The 22,860-nt window shown below is 43.1% G+C and overlaps 1 protein-coding gene across 1 annotated transcript in view; it reads right to left on the bottom strand.

Moving 5' to 3' along the window:
• LOC311247279 (UPF0606 protein KIAA1549L-like) overlaps positions 1-22,860 on the bottom strand; it is a gene marked incomplete at both ends in the record, with an annotated part of 170,423 nt that overhangs the window by 400 nt on the left and 147,163 nt on the right. Inside the window, 4 exons of the mRNA XM_084337639.1 lie at positions 4,458-4,594; positions 9,520-9,671; positions 10,030-10,127; positions 14,466-14,855. Coding sequence (XP_084193765.1) covers positions 4,458-4,594; positions 9,520-9,671; positions 10,030-10,127; positions 14,466-14,855 — 777 coding nt within the window. The remainder of the gene's footprint in view (positions 1-4,457; positions 4,595-9,519; positions 9,672-10,029; positions 10,128-14,465; positions 14,856-22,860) is intronic.

The following is a 22,860-nucleotide window of genomic DNA, read 5'->3' on the forward strand; positions in this document are numbered from 1 at the left end:
GTTCTTCCACCAGGATTAAAATAAAAGTGTATGTAATGAGCGATTAACCCTTTCATTACCACACTATAAAGGGTTAATGCTTTCACTACCACACTACAAAGGGTTACTTTCACTACCACATTGCAAAGGGTTAATGCTTTCACGACCACACTACAGTACAAAGGGTTAACATATTCACTACCACACTACAAAGGGTTAATGCTTTCACAACCACACTACAAAGGGTTAATGCTTTCACAACCACACTACAAAGGGTTAAACCTTTCACTACAACACTACAGACGGTACGAAAGGGTTAACCTTCTGTAACATGGTAGTGAAACAGTTAAACACTGAGCTAATAAATTCATATTGGTGACGATTCACTGCAACATCACAGGGAAATGGAAGCTAAGCTCCTCCCCCTTAAACAACACCAGTCTACCTACTGGCAAACAGGATATGCACCTGATATGCAGAGATGCACCTGCCATGGATGCGTCTAGTTTTTTACCAACCATTTCCAGTTCCGCGATCTGATTGGCCACTGACGTTTCTGGTGCGATCTGATTGGCCACTGACGTTTCTGGTCATGTGACATGTGCGCCCAATCGTGTGACGCCTGTGTCTTTGCCCATTTCCGCCTCGAACAGCATGCAAACTACCTAACGCCTAGTTTATCACTGGTTAAGCTTAGGCGACTCTTTCGAAGTTGGTTAAGGTTAGAGTTTGGAATCAGGGCTGGCGTTCTATGGCCCTGCTCTAAGACAAACTCTAACCATAACCAACTTTGAAAGAGTGCCTAAGCTTAACCAGTGTAGAAACAGGCGTCACACGATTGGCCGCACATGTCACACGACCAGAAACGTCAGTGGCCAATCAGATCGCAGAACGCGAACGCGGAACTGGAAAAAAAACGTTGTTGGTAAAAAACTTCACGCGCCCTGGATGCTGAGATGGCTTGTTGGAACCGACTGAAAGCCTGGAGAACGGGTTAACCCATCTGTAGTGTGGTAGTGAAAGGGTTAACATTCTGTAGTGTGGTAGTGAAAGGTTAACCTTCTGTAGTGTGGTAGTGAAAGGTTAACCGTCTGTAGTGTGCTAGTGAAAGGGTTAACCATCTTTGGTGTGGTAGTGAAAGGTTAACCTTCTGTAGTGTGGTAGTGAAAGGTTATAACCTTCTGTTGTGTGGTAGTGAAAGGGTTAACCTTCTGTAGTGTGGTAATGAAAGGGTTAAACTTCTGTAGTGTGGTAGTGAAAGGGTTAACCTTCTGTAGTGTGGTAGTGAAAGGGTTAACCTTCTGTAGTGTGGTAGTGAAAGGTTAAACTTCTGTAGTGTGGTAGTGAAAGAGTTAACCTTCTGTAGTGTGGTAATGAAAGAGTTAACCTTCTGTAGTGTGGTAGTGAAAGGGTTAACCTTCTGTAGTGTGGTAGTGAAAGGTTAAACTTCTGTAGTGTGGAAGTGAAAGAGTTAACCTTCTGTAGTGTGGTAGTGAAAGGGTTAAGGGAAACTTTATTAAAACAATTATTTTTAAAAAGAAATAAGAAAAGAATACTTGGACAAAACACAATGTAAAGGAACAGACACAACAGGGACAGTAATGTATGTAAAAGTTTTAGGATTTTAAAATTATTCAAACAAAGTGTTTGAACTCCAAATATGGATTCATCTTTTTTAATGTCGACATCAAATGTTCATAACTGCTTCATTTACACCACCACCACCACAACAACAACAACAACAACCAAAAAAGGCAAAAAAGAAAAGAAAAAAGAATACAATAGGTTTTCATTTAGGAAATGTGCTCAACTACCCGGTGTTTCGCTGTGTCCAACGCAACGCCAGCCTTAAACTCAGTTCAGCAAATGGTTTCTAAATGACACTGGTTCTGCAAAAAGACACTGCATGAAGGCATCTGGCTGAAACAGGCAGACAGACAAGGATAAAAAGTACATTCCATACAAACAAGGATGCAGGGGGGCTATGGGTGAGGTAGACAGATCCAAACAGGAATGATGCTGGAACCAATCCAGTTTCAATGAGAGGGGGAGGGAGGGAGAGAGAGAGAGAGAGAGAGATAGATAAACCGACAGAGTGAGAGGGAGAGAGAGAGACAGACAGACAGATAGACAGAGAGAGAGAGAGAGAGAGAGAGAGAGAGAGAGAGAGAGAGAGAGAGAGAGAGAGAGAGAGAGAGAGAGAGAGAGAGAGAGAGAGAGAGATAGATAAACCGACAGAGTGAGAGGGAGAGAGAGAGACAGACAGATAGACAGAGAGAGAGAGAGAGAAAGGAGAGAGAGACAGACAGAGGGAGAGAGAGAGATAGACAGACAGACAGAGGGAGGGAGGGAGAGAGACAGAGTGAGGGGGAGAGAGAGAGACAGACAGAGTGAGAGGGAGGGAAAGAGAGAGAGAGACGGAGTGAGAGAGAGACAGAGTGAGAGGGAGAGAGAGAGAGAGAGAGAGAGAGAGAGAGACAGAGTGAGAGGGAGAGATACAGACAGACAGAGAGAGAGATGTGAAAATAGGGTGAGTATTGTATAAATGGAGATTAGGAACCCAATCCTGCTCAAGGGGGAATATGAGCGTTAAGCGATTTTCTGGCTCAGTACAAGTTGCCCCATAATAACAACACTGTCTGCAAATAGTAACATGAATAGAACAAATTTCCACTGACGCTTCGTAGATCACTTTTCATCAGTGTGATGACAGTGTGATAATAATAATAATAATAATAATAATAATAATAATAATAATAATAATAATAATAATAATAATAATAATAATAATAATAATAATAATAATAATAGTAATAATAATAATAATAATAATAATAATAATAATAATAATAATAATAATAATAATAATAATAATAATAATAGTAATAATAATAATAATAATAATAATAATAATAATAATAATAAATTCAACTTGTCTATAATTGTATATAGACAATTATACAAAGTATAATTGTTACTTTATATTGTAACAATCTCAAAGTGCTACATGAAAGGAGATAAAGACACTTTTTTTAATGAATAAAAACAATTTAAATTAATAAAACAACCAATGAAATGGAAGAAACATTCAAATCAAAATAAAAAAAAGATGAATAATTAAAAAACACACAAGGCATCGGTCGGTCCATTTAGGCAAATGCCTTGTTAAAAATAAATGTTTTTAGTCCCCTTTTGAAAGCCTAAACGGACTGTGGCAGTGGCACTCTCAGATGGTCGCGGGCGGGCAGTAGTCAAGCCTTGAGGAGACAAAGGCGTGAACGGGTTTTTCTGCATCTGGCAGGGTGAGTGTGGGACGGAGTCTGGCTATGTTTCTGAGGTGGAAGAATAAGGTTTTGCACAGGTGCTTAATGTGGGAGTCAAAGGTCAGGTGGGGTCCATTTTTATACCCAGGTTAGTGATTACAGCTGAGAGGGCGGTTCTGGCTGGAAAAGGTGATGCTGGTTATTGGGGATGATTTGAATGGCTTCGCTCTTGGAGCCGTTTAGTTGCAGGAAATTGTGAGTCATCCACGCCTTTATCTGTGCTGCATCTGGATCCAGTACTGTGCTTTTACATCAGTGCTTCCCTTGCCGCTGAATGAAGAGGGCTCCCCACCACACCTAGAAATGTTCCATCAGCCCTAGTGTCAGTGGGCCATCATCATATTTTATCATATCATATTTATCATATCAGCGCTTGTATTCCTGTGCTTTATTGTTCTTATTTCTATTATTATTTTTACTTTAATTTGTCTTACAAATTATACATACCAATTATTTGCTTGTTCTATGCTCCATCCATCTATCATCCATAGCAACATATATCACCCTGATGGGGGATCCCCTTTGAAACCATCTGAGGTTTCTCCCTTTTTCCCCCTATTGCTAGGTTTCAGGGAGTCGTTCCTTATCTTCATTGGGGAAAGTCTAGTGGTGTTGTAGAATTGTGGATTTTATTGGTGGTTTTTATTGTTTATTGTGATGTTTTACGTGTTGATCTGTGAAGCCCATCGAGGCTACTTGTTGTGATGTTGGGCTATACAAGTACATTTGACTTGACTTGAGAGTTTCAGTGGCACATCGACTACAGTCGTTTCTTGAAAACAGCCAATTTATTTTTAACAAGGTGCTTAAAAAAATCCATGAAATTCAATAAGAAACCGCATTTAAAAGTGAATTGTATCCTTTTAAATGACCTTTTAAAATGGAAAATAGTGCTTAGAAAAGTACTTGAAAGTCCTTGAATGTCATTTAGCAATGTCTGTGGGAATCCTGAGTAAATGTGGTTTTACAGAAGCCTCGACCCTCCAGCCTCCAGATGTGGGAACATCCCAGCTCATCTCTCCAATCTAAAGAAGTGCTCTGTGACCCGATGACTAATTCTGACACCTGAACCTATGGGTTCTTCGCCCCCGGAGTAGGATTGGGTTTTTCCCCTATTGAGAGTGTGATGTTGTCAAGTGTACCAGGTTCACTTACAGAGTCTGCCCACTGGGGGGCCACGTCCTCGGGCTCCGGGGGGTATGACATCCAGGACGGGCTGTGGTAGGAGGTGGGCGGCGCAGAGTAGTCCGTCCTGGCGGCCGGGATCGCATACACAGCTGTTATCGGATTTCCTGTCGGGGGAGGGTGGGGGGTGGAAGGAATGCTCATGATTATACAGCTCAGGAGAGAAAGAACCCATGGACAACATCTTCCAAATCCAACCGAAAATATGAAATATAGCTTTTTAATTGTTAGAAACTAAGGCTAAGACCACTTATCGATTTATCGATAATTATCGATAACTGCGTGAAATCTGGCGACACTTATCGTTTTCTTGCATGTAGGCCTATACATGCTTTTACATTTTTTTGTTTAAAATACTTTTCTTTTTAAAAAGAAAAAAATATAAGGCGGTTGAGTGGCGCAGTGGGCAAGGCGCTCGCCACTAACGCAGGAGATGCTGGTATCGAGCCCAGCTCTCGACGTTGCTACCGGCTTGGACGGTCGTCATACTAACACAATTGGCAGTGTTAGAGGGTGGGTAAGCCGGTGGGTGGGGATTGGACGTTGTGGACAGCGACTCCTACAGGTCGGTTGGCAGAATCAGGAAGTGTCGGGGGCAGCGTGAGCCTCCCACGCGTTACTCCTCGCCACTGAGAGATCGCGCTGTTCAGGTGAAAAGATGCGACAGCTGCCTCCTCGTGTACCGGAGGGGACACATGATGCAAGGCTTGGTCCTCACTGCAGCCAACCAGTGGGAGGCATAGTCTAGCAACGTTCGAGACAGGGGAGGGGAGAATTGAAGGGAGAATTGGCGAGGCGAAATTGGGATGGGAGAAAAATAGAAAACAATAAGGAGAAAAAGTGGATTAAAAAAAAATATATATATATATATATATATATATATATTATTTAACGGTAGTTTGTGTGTGTGATAATAATATTTAAAATTTAAAAAAATTATATATTTTTTAATATATATTTATTTATTTATAATAATAATAAAATAATCGATATTTATTGATAATTTTGTCCCGATTTATCTATTCTTCCAAATGCCATATCGTCTCAGCCTTATTAGAAACTATACCAATACTGCTGCGGTCAGGCAAGCACTACGGGAGTCTCATGGTACAGTAGAGCTTCTATCCCCAGGCCATCAGGAGTCTCATGGTACAGTAGAGCTTCTATCCCCAGGCCATCAGGAGTCTCATGGTACAGTACAGAGCTTCTATCCCCAGGCCATCAGGAGTCTCATGGTACAGTACAGAGCTTCTATCCCCAGGCCATCAGGAGTCTCATGGTCAGTGATGCCACAGATTACTTGTAAAAGTAATCTGATTACTGATTACTGATTACTCCTTTAAAAAGTAATCTAAGTTACTTTACTGATTACTTGATTATCAGAGTAACTTAGTTACTTTGAAAGTAACTAGGTTACGAAGTCGTCGTCGTTCCCCCAACAGTTTTTTTTAAACGCTTTATTGAAAGTGCATAAATTGTTTTTAACTTGTTTCTCTGCACATAACGTAAATTGTTAAACTAGTGCTTCAGCTTCTGTACCATCAAGTATGGTAAAGCAACAGTCTATGATGCTCACAGCATTAGAGCAGCCAGCCAGTGGTTTTACAAAACCAGTGTATCACATCTAACAAATTCAGGCTGAACTATTCAATTATATCAACTGTAACTATTAAATTGTTTTTATAAATGTCTCTCTATAAACATACAATCAGTCTCTCTTTAACATGTAAATTAACTGTAAATCTGGCAAATAAGAGCTTTTGCTCTGCCACCATCAAATATACATTAATCAAAAGGGAAAGAAACAATCTCTCTCTTTTGCTGTTTGGCTGGCCTCCGAGTCCTCCTGTACCTAGTCGAAGCGTCGGCTAGTGTTGTGATTCCAGATGCTTTCAATGCAATTGGGTGTGCTGTTTTTAGCGGTAGACAGTATTTTGTTTCCTCCGCATATGAATGTTTTTTTCACCCGGCTTAGCTGACACAAACGTGAAGTAGTGACTGAGGCTACGTTTAGACGAGCGTTTTGGGGTGGAATTCTCCGACGAGGCTGTAACGACGGAGCCCTGCTGTCACACGATTGCCGCATATGTCACATGACGTGCTGTGAAGACCCGCCCTACTCTGCCTCTGATTCGCAGACTGTGGATGGGGAATGTGATTGGACCAAAGCAGAGTCACTCACAGACAGAGGGTCCAGTCACGCCGCGGGACACATTGTGTATTTAACCCTTTCACTGCCACACGACGTCACTCTCAAATAAGAAAAACAGCTCAAAATGTATTTTTGACTGTCGAAAACGAAATAAAATACTGCATTCCGCCTGCATTATGAATTTATGATGAGATAGTAACGAAATAGTAACGCACAGCCACTTGGACAAGTAACTGCAATCAGATTACTGGCTTTTAAAGATTAACGCGTTAGATTACTATTTTCGGGGAAAAGTAATCAGATTACAATAACGCGTTACTTAGTAACGCGTTACTGGCATCACTGCTCATGGTACAGTAGAGCTTCTATCCCCAGGCCATCAGAACGCTCAATGACTCTATGCAACACTAACCCATCCATCTACATTGATTGTGCACACATCCACATGCACACACTCACTTTAAACACTCACCTTTATTAACATTCACTTTGCACACTTAAAACACTTTTTAACACCACACCATTATTTTATCTTTATTACTAAAAGATTTGCACTACATCCCCGTTTGTACTTTATTTTGTACTTTAGTTCATACATTAGTTGTATATTGTAAACATTTTAACTTTAAAATACATGAGTCAGTATAAGTCCAGGTTTCTTGACTTTCTCAAAAACCTTTTCATACAACGGGAATCTCGAATTTGAGTGTAGTGTAAAGTGGCAGGAGGCATTCAAATAGCAGCATAAACAACAATAAAATAGCTCTAATTTACAATACAATAATACGCTTTTAGCTTACTTTTGAAAATATTTAGTGAGCTAGCCTCCCTAATGTCCATCGGTAAAGTGTTCCATAGTTTTGGTGTGTAAATGCTAAATGGTGCATTTATATAGTTCCTTTATCCAAAGCGCTTTACAATTTTGTTTCTCACATTCACTCATTCACACACACATTCACACACCGATGGCGGACGCAACCATGCAAGGAGCCAACCTGCTCATCAGGAGCAATTAGGGGTTAAGCGTCTTGCTCAAGGACACTTCGACACGCTGCCCGGGAGGAGTGGGAATCAAACCGGGAATCTTCAGATTACCAGATGACTGCTCTACCTCCTGAGCCACTGTCACACCCATGAGTGTGTAATCAGCTGAGTAACAATGTTAATCAAAGTGTTGAGCGCTACAGTGTAGGTTAGTATATTAGGACAATTGCATGACAATAAGGTTAGTTAGGGTTAGATTATTATTTTATTTATTTTATTTCAGATAATGGTTGAAGAAGTGCGTCTTTAGTCGACGGCGAAAGATTGGACGGGTTTCGGCTGTCCTAACTGGGGTGGGTAGTTCATTCCACCATTGTGGGGCAAGGACTGAGAATAGGCGGCTTCTCCTTGATGACCCTCCCGGGGCTCGGATAGGAGTGGGTCTGAAGCGGCCAGAAAATGCAGAGCGTAGGGGTCTTGAGGGTGTGTAGTTAGAGACCATTGACCGGAGGTAGGCGGGAACGGTTCCCTTTGCCGCACAATATGCCAGGGCGAGGGCCTTGAAGCGGATACGTGCGGCAATGGGGAGCCAGTGCAGGTCCCTAAGAAGTGGGGTGACATGGGCTGACTTCGATAGGTCTCATGCTGAGACTTTCGAAACTTCAACAAGCGGGCGACTTTTACAGTAAAGTCAGAGGTGTTCAATTGCAAGGAGAGACGCATGTATTTCGTGTTCAATTAAAGGTAAGATAACATACTTATATTATTATTATTATATTTCAGCAGTTATGGCTGCTGGTTAATACGGTGGCGATGGTGATGGCGATCTGAGTTAACTGCTGTGCTGCATTGTGTAACGGTGTCTGGCTGTGTGGCGTCAACAACTGGTTATACTTTATTCATTTAAGACCGCCGTGTCTAATTTACGTTTGAATGTATGCCTGTTGTACTGTACTATGAAGTGGCGACTGGTTTTACTTTATTTAAGCGTTCGACGGCCCTTATATCGGCAACGTGTATGGCCCTTGATTTGAAACATTATATCGCAACTGGCAACTTATTTTTAGTTTTTGGTAATTTGATCATAAAGTCCGCCACTGTAACTCTCCGCTTACTGTTTATTAGTGGGTTCTAGGGCACGAATGGCATTTCCTTGACACTGCACTCATCCATAGCATTTGTGCTTGGCACAATGTGTAATGAATCAGACGTTACAATGCAGCAATGTGCGTCACTGCATCACTGAGCACAGGATGACAGTTACCATCTTCCTGGACTTTTAAACTTTTAAAACAACACTGTTCAATATTACCCTTACTGTAGACTTCTGTATATTTTTACTGTATATTTTATACTAGAATGTATATATACATAACATACGAAATGTGAATCCCGGTCCGTACTCTATTATTATTATCTTATTCTTAGGCCTATTTTATTCTTTTTCTTAGGCAATTTGTTTTGTTATTCCTATTCGTGACTTTGTTCTGTCTAAACATTTCTAAAATGTTTACTGTGAGCGATTTGTAGTGTAAAATTTCCCTCGGGATGATTAAAGTATTTCTATTCTATTCTATTAAGTGTATTCAAATATTTGTATGCTTACCCAATCTCAAAGCTCACGGCACGTGCCTGGTGTGGGTTCAGCTTGAGTTTTGGTTGGACTTTAACACTACCAAACGGTTAACCCTTTCACTGCGACAATACACAGAAGGTTAACCCTTTCACTGCCACACAACAGCAGGTTAACCGGCTTTCACTGCCACACGACAGAAGGTTAACCCTTTACTATCACACTACCGACGGTACCGAAAGGGTTAACCTTCTGCAAAAGGGTTAACAATGGGAGCATGCGGCGACACTCGCAACACAACACAACACAACACATAGCCTCACCTGAGTAGTTGGCCATGGTCTGCTCCGAGGTGATGGACGGGAGCATGGCTCTGGTGGTCGAACCGTAAGGGTTGGCATCATGTTGGGTCTGCATGTCAGCGACGGACGCCTCAGAGAGCCTGCCCTTAGGCCCGTGCAGGTCAGAGGTGGAGCTGAGAGAGAGGAGAGAGAGAGATCGGACGAGACAACTTACTTGAGTTTATACGGTGGATGCAACACTCTGTGCCCCTAGAGGGTAGAGACGCCATTCCATTTAGGAAAGTACTACCCCTTATTCATATTCTTATCATCGTTCAATGCATAATGTTCAATATTAATTTATGCACCTGAGACCTACGATTTGAATATAAATCAGATTAAATGTGAATTGAATGTCTTATGGGTTTCAGAATGACTGGCTGCAAATACCGTGTGTGTGTGTGTGTGTGTGTGTGTGCGCGCGCGCGCGTGTGTGTGTGTGTGTCTGTGTGTGTGTCTGTGTGTGTGCGTGTGTGTGTGTTTACGTCTTACTGTCTTAAGGATGTCCCTGGAGGTGGGCCGGTACGAGGAGGTAGCGGAGGTGGAGGGGAGCCCATAGCCATCTCAGGTAGCTGGGTGAAGCGAAAGGCCTTTAACGGGGAAACAAAAGTCATTCAATAATATTCACAGTATGGCGGCTGGGTAGCGTAGAGGTCTAAGCACTCGCCTACCACCGCTGAGACTCTGGGTTCGAATCTATAGCCGTCAGTGGTACCTCAGGCTTGGTCAGTCGTCCCTATGAACACAATTGGCAGTGTTCACGGGTGGGAAGCCGGTGGGGTGTGTGTCCTGGTCATTGTAAACAGCGACTCCTACTGGTCGTCCTGTTCGGCAGGGAGGGGATCTCGGGGGAAATAGCGTGAAACTCTGCACGCGTTACGTTCTCCCAGTGAAACTCCTCGCTCGTCGGTGAAAAGAAGCGGCTGGCAACTCCACATGTATCAGAGGAGGCATGTGATAGTCTACACCCTCCCCAGACCGACAGTAGGGCAGCGTGTGGTAGTCTACACCCTCCCCAGACCGACAGTAGGGCAGCGTGTGGTAGTCTACACCCTCCCCAGACCGACAGTAGGGCAGCGTGTGGTAGTCTACACCCTCCCCAGACCAACATTAGTGCAGCATGTGGTAGTCTACACCCTCCCCAGACCAACAGTAGTGCAGCATGTGATAGTCTACACTTCCCCAGATCGTCAGTGGGGCAATGCGTGCAACGATCAGGAAGGGAATTGATATAACGACTATTGTATTAATACAAATTTTATTATTATTACATATAACTGCCCTCACATAGTTGCCATCACCTATAGTTAGTTAGTTAGTGAATTAGTTAGTTTATTTCGGTCATTAACGTTTGACCATTAAGTCATTAAGTGTACATCGAAATCAATAGTAATAAGTAATTTTTTCCAAAAGGTGTATAAAAATAGAAAGAAAACATTCATATTAAAATGACCGAAAATGTGTAGGAAGAAGCCTAAGCTTATACAGTATACCTACCCTTTTTACAATAATATGCTTAACCCTTTAGTAATTGCAAAACATGAAAGTAATATACAGTATAGAGGACATTTAATACAAAATATATTCAAAAGTTCCACCTATGCATGTAGAGAAAGAACATTGAAGAAGGTCTGTGTGGTGGATTTAACTTGGTGATACAGTTGGATGTGGTGGCTCTGCTCTTCAGGGGTCTCCAGGTAGTGGGGGACGATGAGCTCCAGGTAGCGGGGGAAGATGAGCTCCAGGTAGCGGGGGAAGATGAGCTCCAGGTAGTGGGGGAAGATGAGCTGCAGGTAGCGGGGGGAGATGAGCTCCAGGTAGCGGGGGAAGATGAGCTACAGGTAGCGGGGGAAGATGAGCTGCAGGTAGTGGGGGAAGATGAGCTCCAGGTAGCGGGGGAAGATGAGCTCCAGGTAGTGGGGGAAGATGAGCTCCAGGTAGCGGGGGAAGATGAGCTGCAGGTAGTGGGGGAAGATGAGCTCCAGGTAGCGGGGGAAGATGAGCTCCAGGTAGCGGGGGAAGATGAGCTACAGGTAGCGGGGGAAGATGAGCTCCAGGTAGCGGGGGAAGATGAGCTCCAGGTAGTGGGGGAAGATGAGCTGCAGGTAGCGGGGGGAAGATGAGCTGCAGGTAGTGGGGGAAGATGAGCTCCAGGTAGTGGGGGAAGATGAGCTCCAGGTAGTGGGGGAAGATGAGCTGCAGGTAGTGGGGGAAGATGAGCTGCAGGTAGCGGGGGAAGATGAGCTCCAGGTAGCGGGGGAAGATGAGCTACAGGTAGGGGGGGAAGATGAGCTCCAGGTAGGGGGGGAGGATGAGCTCCAGGTAGCGGGGGGAGATGAGCTCCAGGTAGCGGGGGAAGATGAGCTCCAGGTAGCGGGGGGAGATGAGCTCCAGGTAGTGGGGGAAGATGAGCTACAGGTAGTGGGGGAAGATGAGCTCCAGGTAGGGGGGGGAAGATGAGCTGCAGGTAGTGGGGGAAGATGAGCTCCAGGTAGTGGGGGAAGATGAGCTCCAGGTAGCGGGGGAAGATGAGCTGCAGGTAGTGGGGGAAGATGAGCTGCAGGTAGCGGGGGAAGATGAGCTCCAGGTAGCGGGGGAAGATGAGCTCCAGGTAGCGGGGGGAGATGAGCTCCAGGTAGCGGGGGGAGATGAGCTCCAGGTAGCGGGGGAAGATGCCCCTTTTACTATATGAGGCATAACTGTTAGATTATTGAAATGCGTTTTCTCGAACACATCTATTTCTATATTTCCTATCGTTTCTCTATCTACACCATTGCGCTCCGCAGATTGTGTATATGTGTGTGTGTGTGTGTGTGTGTGTGTGTGTGTGTGTGTGTGTGTGTGTGTGGGTGTGTGTGTGTGTGTGTGTGTGTGTGTGTGTGTGTGTGTGTGTGTGTGTGTGTGTGTGTGTGTGTGTGTGTGTGTGTGTGTGTGTGTGTGGGGGTGTGTGTGGGTGTGGGTGTGTGTGTGTGTGGTGGGGGAGGGTACATTGCAGGGAGATATTGGTCCAAATATGAAGGCAACATGTAGTTTTATAATAACGAAGTTGTAGTCGGTTATGATTTAATTACCCTCTAAATGTGTTTACTTAACCATACTTCTTCTAGTGTACATATTATATTAATATTCAAATTATCTGTATTTGAATTGATAATAGACATGGGGAAGGGGGCAACTTACCCTGGTTTACCTTATCTAAAGAGCCAAGTTTTTTTTATGAATATAAAAACATAGCCCACTATACTGTAACACACGCTTTCATAGTCATCTTTAAGTTAACATTGCAAAATGAATTCTTGAGCATACCAAAAGGCACCCCACAGCGATATTGACCCATGACATGCAGTAGAGCATGTTATTTTACTGCTATTTTACTATATTCATGTGTGAAGGTAATGTAACGTTTTTATGTTCCATGTTTTATTTTGCACACAGGCATGCATTTATTTTGTGCCAGTCTCGTAATTGCATGCTTCGGTATGCTCTTTTAAATTCTGCTCAATAAAAAAATGCAATCAATCAATAGAGAGCATTAATTAAGTGGAGGTTGGGGAGGCGGAGGTGGCAGTGATGACAGCAAAGCAACAGCAGAATGTAAATGACTGAGACGGGTGCAGGCTGCTCATTGGATGGCCATATCAGCCTGTCCAGCTGTGATTGGTGCACATGCAGAAATCAGCTGGCAGCGGCGGAAGCCGCTGGATGTCTGCCATTTTAACCCGTTCACTACCACACGACAAACGGTTAACTCAAGGTGGTCAACGTTTTCCAAGCATTTAGAAAACAACTTGCACACTTGCTTGTACTTATTTGGGATAGCCGTGTCGGAGATAAAATGCCGGTTTGGCAACATAAAGCGAGGCTAAGCGTCGGAAACCTACATTTTCAACAACAGAAAGGGGCTGGTCTTCCAGCACAATAAATTCGGGTTATTATTCTCGGTTATCAGCTTTGCTTTGTTACCGTCTGCAGGGAGTTTCTTGCGCTTCTAAATGGCTTCCAGCGATGTTAACTGCTGCGGTAAAACGTTTCCTCTTGGCATTCGTTGCACGTATGAACTCAGCAGACTCCCTTTCCATGATGAATCTGCAAGTGTTTAATTATGTTTGTGGTGTTGAAGTTTCCAGTGTTGCTGCCACCCCTAGAAATACTTGCGTTGCAGATATTACACTTCTTTGAGCTTAAAATAACTCCACACAGCTGACGTGATCACGGCACACTGCTAACAAGTTGACTCGCGTAGCGCCAATGTTGTTGTCGTGCTACTACTGTTCACGTGATGCCATGCTTTACGGCATGTATCGGATCGGGAAATACTTCCTGTTTTTTTCCATATCCGATCCTGTGAATTTGGCCAGTATCGGACCGATACCGATACTGAGGTGCCAGCCCTAATAAAAATGTTAGTGTATTTGAAATGTATATTTGTACACGCACACACACACTTTTACAGTCAGCAATACAATACACAACAGTATCATCTGCATACAGATGGGATTGACAACCATTCAGCAAAGACACAATATCATTAATGTAAATAGTGAAGAGGACAGAACCTAGAATTGAACCCTGTGGCACACCTTTACTTATTGATACAAATGTTGGTGTATTTGAAATGTATATCTTTGTACACGCACGCGCGCGCACGCACACACACACACACACACACACACACACACACACACACACACACACACACACACACACACACACACACACACACACACACACACACACACACACACACACACACACACACACACACACACACACACACACACACACACACACACACACACACACACACACACACACACACACACACACACACACACACACACACACACACACACACACGACTCCCCCCCCTGACCCTCCTTTGAGACCCAGGGTTTAAGCGAAACAACACCCGCCCCACCCCCACTTACTGGTTTGGGTAAACTACACTGATAGATGTCGGCTCCGCAGGACGGCACCCAGTGCAGGCCGCCTCCCCCCCGGCCCCCGCGACTCATGGTGCCCGGCGCGCTGGTCACCACGTCGGTGTAGGGCAGGGGGGGAGGCCCGGGGCTGTAGTGGCCCTGGTGGGCGTGGTGGTGGTGGTGGTGCCTCCCCGACGTGGAGTGGCCCCCGGAGGCCAGGCTGAACGCCTCCTCCAGCAGCAGGTGCATCTGCTGCCTCACCTCGTCGATGGAGGGCTGCGAGCTGAGGGTGGAGGTCTCCGAGTGGCCCTTCATGCCGCGGCCGTACAGGTGACCCCCCCCCCGGGGCCCAATGAGACGGTCCACGTTGGTCTCCTCGATCAACTCCGGTTCAGTCTAAAATACACACAGAGGGGTGTAAAGTACTTGAGTAATTGTACTTTGTTACAGTACTTAATGTTTTTGGGGGATTTGTACTTTACTCGAGTAGTATTAGGTTTGTATACTTGTACTTTTACTCAATTACATTTCAGAGAAAAAAAAACATACTTTTTACTCCTTACATTTAAAAATGCAGACCTACAAGGTATATCTCGCAGGTCAAACTATTTGAATTGGTATATATTTTAGTGCTGTCAATAGATTAAAAAAATATAACTAATTAATCTCACAATTTTCTGTAATTAATCTAGATTAATCTAGATAAAAAAATCGCATTTTTCTACTTAAGACCGAAGCTTGTAACAGATATTTACTTGAGTAAAATCATGGAATTAATGTAGAATCAACACAAAGAAAGTATATTTAGATTCAAAGACAATTTTAATAGCTTTCTTTGATCGTTTGAATACAGTTTCTCTCCTGTGAAATACAAATGTTCAACAAAACCATCAACATTGACTCAGGTTTAAAGACCTCTTTCTTATATCCGCGGCGCTAACAGAAATAAAAACAACCCAGGCCTATGTTAAAGTGCAGATTGTCTTAGAGGACGATAATGTCTTGTATGAACTACCAGTAATATAAATGTAAAACAAAAATGTGTTCCATCTTCAAGGTGCATGAGTCAATGCAAAAAAAGAACAAGCAAAGATACTGCTGAAAGTTCAGAACGTTGAACATTTTTCACTCCATAGATTAATCTAGATAAAAAAATTTAACGCTTTAAATAATTTCAATTAATCTCCAAAGTTAAAGCATTAACGTCTCTCCGTCCCTCTCTCAAGTTCAAGTCTCAAGTTTCTTTATTGTTGAAGAGCCACGAAGTGACCCTTTTATTTTGACATCCTGTTCTCTCTGTCACTTGTATGATGTAAAGGATTAAGCATATGTTTATTGTATATATCTGTTTTAAATCTAAGCATATTATAACAGGATGAGTAGGCCTCTGATCTAAGCACTGAAAGTCAGTGATTTATGACGAAAGTCTTTTTGTATTCTTCCTCCTACTTATGTAACCTGTATAACTATATAAACTATATATAGGCATTGCTAGTAAAGGAGACAATGATAATTTGATAATGCAGGGGGCTGCTCAGAGTCCGTTCTCTGTTAGAGTGGGTAGGAATGTGCTTCCTCTATATGCGGCCTTGAAAGATTCCACTCCAAGAAGCTAAGAGGCAGGGTGGCACATTTTGTATGTATGATGTACTATTATGATTATGATGTAAATGATTATGTATATATATCTGTATATCTGTATATATATATATATATATATATATATATATATATAAGCGTATAGGCTATTCATGCTAGAAGGACCATGTATTGTATATTACAGCAGGGCAATTGTTTCATTCAATACTGCTGGACGCCTTTAGGAATGTGCCTATGACCTTGTGGGCCTCTGCTAGCCTACTAGATACAGATGAAGACATAGGGTTTTTCCCAACACAAAGTAATCTGTTACTTCTCCAGTTACTGTAACGACTAGAAAGGGAGGAGGGTTCATCCTTACTGAAGTATGTGTTGATTGGCTGGTAGAATGACATGACTGTATTTTTAGACCAATAATAAGATGTCTTGATATGATGCAGAACCTGGGTATATAAAGCCTGGCTCGCTCGCTCCGGGTTAGATTTTTTGAGATCGAGATTTTTGTAGCCCCAGGCCTGGCTGAGCGGTGTAATGGAGCTAGCCTGGGTATTTTTGAGTAAACCTCCCTAGGAAGAATACTCTTTAGATTCGAAGAGCTATGCTAAGCTATGCTAAGCTCTTGGATTTTTTGATTGCCATTTTTATAGAAGCAGACAAGGTTGAGCGCTGTACTGGAACCTAGTCTGTTTATTTTTCAAAGTGGAGTCCCTATGCCAATACTTTGTTTTTTAGATGCAAAGAGCTATGCTATGCTATGCTTGAGAGAGATGTTTTGTTTTATACTTATTTTTACTGGATTGGACTTCTCCAATACAATCTCTTTGTAACTTACTTTTTCTAATTAAACCAACTTTGTTAAAATACTTTTACCAATTTGTGGACTGCTTTCATTGGTGCTGTTCTATCACAATGTGTCACGACGCTGGCCGCGCCCTGCGTTCATCTGAGGTAACACGTAGGGATGCCCCGATCGATCGGCCACCGATCGTTATCGGCCGATAATCAGTATAAATATGCGATCGGTGATCGGTGATAATGTTTTATTTTCACAGATCGTCAAACCCGATCTCACTCGCTGTCGCTGAGTTCTGTCTCAGACACCGGTGGTGCGGCGTCTGCTCTCGAGTCCAGCCCCTCCCGCACGCATGTAAACACGGGTCTAGTCTAGTGAGACACGGGAGGACGGCGTGTCGGCGTCTCCCTGAGCTAACGTTAGCTTAGCTACCGTTACAAAATGACCCAGTCAACTATTCACTTTTAGTTTAATACATGATGAGGCATTGTCTAACCGAACGGTATCTAGCCGGCCAGCTACCGATAGCTCCTGACATCAACAAACGCTCCAGCAAGTATAGTAGGTAGGTATGATACCTGTTAGCTGTTAGCTCACGTTAGCGCAAGTTAGTTCACTGTTAAAAACTAAATGTCCCATTGAACTAAATAATTCACTGAGGCGTTGTATTAACGTTATATATCCGGCTAGCAGTAGCTACAGATAGCTCCTGATATCAATGTCTTATAACACTGATTCGATGCGTATTCGAGCTGAGGGCTTGCTGAGCACAATTAAGTAACGTTATACCAATAGGGTCCAGGTGCAGCGCCGGAGAATCCTGGCCGTAGCTCGAGGCTACTCTAGTATAGGTCCAGCTGCAGCTCCGGAGAATCCTGGCTGTAGCTGGAGGCTACTAGAGTACACACAGACAGTGGAGCTTGTTGCGTGGTGGCGATGTATCGCAGATAATACAAGTACAAGTCTAATTATATAATATATATATTTTATAAAAAAATATTTATATAAAATACATTTTAATTTCTTTTAATCAAAAACGATCGGTATCGGATCGGTATCGGCCGATATGGCACACGACGATCGGTATCGGTGGCAAAAAACGTGATCGGGGCATCCCTAGTAACACGGTATATGTATATTCTGGAAGCCATACAGATTAAATCAATTGCTGGTTACTGCTTTTAGCTAAAGTTATATAAAGGATATAATATATATATATATATCACTATTTGTTGCTTGCAAGCGCCAGTATCTCTGTGTTCGACGGGCCTATTGGGTTTGTGGGAATCTGAGGGTCTGGCCACTGCAGGGCCGGACTGTCGGGCCATGGATTGATGGACCTGTCAAACTGATCGGAGGTTATGGGGCTTGCAAATGATCATTAATGTTATTACGCTAATATTACACTATTAGCAGTAGTAATACTTATTAAAAGAGTAGTAATATCATCAGGCTTACAAATTATTAGCATTATAGGCTTTTCCTAAAATGATGATGATGGTGATGATAATGATAATGATGATATATAATCATTATTATAGGAAAGGAGTTTTCCCAGACATACATTTGGTTTATTACAAACAAAGAAGAGGTTAACAACTCTTCTACGCTTATACTTCATATGAACTGGATATAACTAACTAATGACTATGAAATAAGCGTGATTAGGATTAGTAATTGACCCGAGAACTTGGCGAGTTTAGCACCTCGCTGGGGGATATCGGGCGGCCACAGGGTTCTATCTCGAGTAGGTGATTGAGATAGATAGAGACACCCGTAGGCTCTTATCAGTTGTCATACAGAAATACAGAATACTTTTGCATGAAATGCTTCTTTCTGTTTTGTGCTAGATAAAATAAAAAGATAGTATAAAATAAGTATAATATAAGTATAAAATAGAAAGTCAAGTACGTGCTAGCCTACTAGATACAGATGAAGACATAGGGTTTTTCCCAACACAAAGTAATCTGTTACTTCTCCAGTTACTGTAACGACTAGAAAGGGAGGAGGGTTCATCCTTACTGAAGTATGTGTTGATTGGCTGGTAGAATGACATGACTGTAATTTTAGACCAATAATAAGATGTCTTGATATGATGCAGAACCTGGGTATATAAAGCCTGGCTCGCTCGCTCCGGGTTAGATTTTTTGAGATCGAGATTTTTGTAGCCCCAGGCCTGGCTGAGCGGTGTAATGGAGCTAGCCTGGGTATTTTTTAGTAAACCTCCCTAGGAAGAATACTCTTTAGATTCGAAGAGCTATGCTAAGCTATGCTAAGCTCTTGGATTTTTTGATTGCCATTTTTATAGAAGCAGACAAGGTTGAGCGCTGTACTGGAACCTAGTCTGTTTATTTTTCAAAGTGGAGTCCCTATGCCAATACTTTGTTTTTTAGATGCAAAGAGCTATGCTATGCTATGCTTGAGAGAGATGTTTTGTTTTATACTTATTTTTACTGGATTGGACTTCTCCAATACAATCTCTTTGTAACTTACTTTTTCTAATTAAACCAACTTTGTTAAAATACTTTTACCAATTCGTGGACTGCTTTCATTGGTGCTGTTCTATCACAATGTGTCACGACGCTGGCCGCGCCCTGCGTTCATCTGAGGTAACACGTAGGGATGCCCCGATCGATCGGCCACCGATCGTTATCGGCCGATAATCAGTATAAATATGCGATCGGTGATCGGTGATAATGTTTTATTTTCACAGATCGTCAAACCCGGTCTCACTCGCTGTCGCTGAGTTCTGTCTCAGACACCGGTGGTGCGGCGTCTGCTCTCGAGTCCAGCCCCTCCCGCACGCATGTAAACACGGGTCTAGTCTAGTGAGACACGGGAGGACGGCGTGTCGGCGTCTCCCTGAGCTAACGTTAGCTTAGCTACCGTTACAAAATGACCCAGTCAACTATTCACTTTTAGTTTAATACATGATGAGGCATTGTCTAACCGAACGGTATCTAGCCGGCCAGCTACCGATAGCTCCTGACATCAACAAACGCTCCAGCAAGTATAGTAGGTAGGTATGATACCTGTTAGCTGTTAGCTCACGTTAGCGCAAGTTAGTTCACTGTTAAAAACGAAATGTCCCATTGAACTAAATAATTCACTGAGGCGTTGTATTAACGTTATATATCCGGCTAGCAGTAGCTACAGATAGCTCCTGATATCAATGTCTTATAACACTGATTCGATGCGTATTCGAGCTGAGGGCTTGCTGAGCACAATTAAGTAACGTTATACCAATAGGGTCCAGGTGCAGCGCCGGAGAATCCTGGCCGTAGCTCGAGGCTACTCTAGTATAGGTCCAGCTGCAGCTCCGGAGAATCCTGGCTGTAGCTGGAGGCTACTAGAGTACACACAGACAGTGGAGCTTGTTGCGTGGTGGCGATGTATCGCAGATAATACAAGTACAAGTCTAATTATATAATATATATATTTTATAAAAAAATATTTATATAAAATACATTTTAATTTCTTTTAATCAAAAACGATCGGTATCGGATCGGTATCGGCCGATATGGCTCACGACGATCGGTATCGGTGGCAAAAAACGTGATCGGGGCATCCCTAGTAACACGGTATATGTATATTCTGGAAGCCATACAGATTAAATCAATTGCTGGTTACTGCTTTTAGCTAAAGTTATATAAAGGATATAATATATATATATATATATCACTATTTGTTGCTTGCAAGCGCCAGTATCTCTGTGTTCGACGGGCCTATTGGATTTGTGGGAATCTGAGGGTCTGGCCACTGCAGGGCCGGACTGTCGGGCCACGGATTGATGGACCTGTCAAACTGATCGGAGGTTATGGGGCTTGCAAATGATCATTAATGTTATTACGCTAATATTACACTATTAGCAGTAGTAATACTTATTAAAAGAGTAGTAATATCATCAGGCTTACAAATTATTAGCATTATAGGCTTTTCCTAAAATGATGATGATGGTGATGATAATGATAATGATGATATATAATCATTATTATAGGAAAGGAGTTTTCCCAGACATACATTTGGTTTATTACAAACAAAGAAGAGGTTAACAACTCTTCTACGCTTATACTTCATATGAACTGGATATAACTAACTAATGACTATGAAATAAGCGTGATTAGGATTAGTAATTGACCCGAGAACTTGGCGAGTTTAGCACCTCGCTGGGGGATATCGGGCGGCCACAGGGTTCTATCTCGAGTAGGTGATTGAGATAGATAGAGACACCCGTAGGCTCTTATCAGTTGTCATACAGAAATACAGAATACTTTTGCATGAAATGCTTCTTTCTGTTTTGTGCTAGATAAAATAAAAAGATAGTATAAAATAAGTATAATATAAGTATAAAATAGAAAGTCAAGTACGTAAACAAGTGTAAACAAAACAAAAAAATTCAATATACATATATACAGTATATGTACAGTATATACAATGCAGATACAGTACAGTGTAGAAATGGTGAGGTATAGCTTAGCTTGTGGTGCCACCTTGTGGTGGTGAGGTGCAATGAGGTGCACTGAGGTATGAGATTGATGTGCAGATCTCCTTACCAATAAATATAAACGGTGTTAGTGTCTAAAGTGGGTAAAGTGGGTGCTACAGTGTGTTGTTTATTTAAAGTGAGTGTGTGCATGTGGATGTGTGTGCTGTGGGTGTATTTGATGGTTTGTTATTGTTCATTGAGCATCCTGATGGCCTGGGGATAGAAGCTCCTTCTGAGTCTCTCTGTGCTTGCCATGAGACTCGCTTGCCTGACCGCAGCAGTTCAAAGAGGCAGTTGTTTGGGTGGCTGGGGTCGTTGATTATTCTCTTAGCCTTACCCATGCAGCCCTTGTTGTAAATGTCTTGGAGAGTGGGAAGCCCCCCTCCAATTGTGTGTTCGGCTGAACGGGCCACTCTCTGTAGTCTGCTATGGTCTTGTGCAGTGCTATTCCCAAACCAGGAGGTGATATTTCCAGTCAGGATGCTCTCTATTGTCCATGAGTAGAAGTTATTGAGGATCTTCTGACTCACTTGGAACTTCCTTAGGCACCTTAGGCACCTAAGGAAGTAGAGGCGTTGTCGTGCCTTCTTGATACCACTGTCAATGTGTGTGGTCCATGTGAAATCCTCGGATATGTGGACTCCGAGGTACTTAAAACTGTTCACTCTCTCAACCGTCGATGCTGAGGGGGCTGTAGTCCCTGACCCCGACCTCCTAAAGTCCACAATCATCTATTTTGTTTTGCTGATGTTCAGGGAGAGGCTGTTCTCTTGACACCATCCCGCTAGAACCTTTACCTCTTCCAGGTAGGCCCTCTTGTCGTTTGCAGAGATCAGGCCCACCACTACTGTGTCGTCAGCAAATTTTATGATTGTGTTGTTGTTCCGCTGTGCCACACAGTCATGTGTGTACAGGGAGTAGAGGAGGGGACTCAGGACACAGCCCTGGGGGGGCCCTATGTTGAGAGTGATGGATGAGGAGGTGCAGTTGCCTGCTCTCACCACCTGGGGCTATGGCGTCCTCCGTGGACCTGTCGGGGCGATATGCAAATTGCAGGGGGTCCAGGTTGATGGGGAGGGAGGAGCAGATGTAGCCCTTCACTAGCTTCTCAAAGCACTTCATGGCTATGGAGGTGAGAGCTACAGGGCGGTAGTCGTTGAGGCAAGCAGGCTTGGATTTTTTGGGTACAGGGATAATGGTGGACTTCTTCAGACAGGTGGGGATGACAGCCTGTTCTAAGGACAGGTTAAATATGTCAGTGAATACCGGGTCCAGTTGGTCGGCACAGACTTTTAGGACGCGGCCGGGGATGCCGTCCGGTCCTGCTGCCTTCCTGATATTCACTTTTTTAAAGGTCCGCCTCACCTCATGCTCTGTTATCCTGAACACTGAGTCTCCATTGCAGTGGTTTGTAGGCTGGTGTTGTTATTCACAGCATCAAACCTCGCATAGAAGGTATTGAGATAATTTGCCAATTGGATGTCACTGTTCAGCTTGAGGGAGGTGCCTTTGTAATCTGTCAT

Source organism: Notolepis coatsorum (assembly GCF_963971535.1).
Source record: "Notolepis coatsorum genome assembly, chromosome: 20".
NCBI lineage: Eukaryota > Metazoa > Chordata > Actinopteri > Aulopiformes > Paralepididae > Notolepis > Notolepis coatsorum.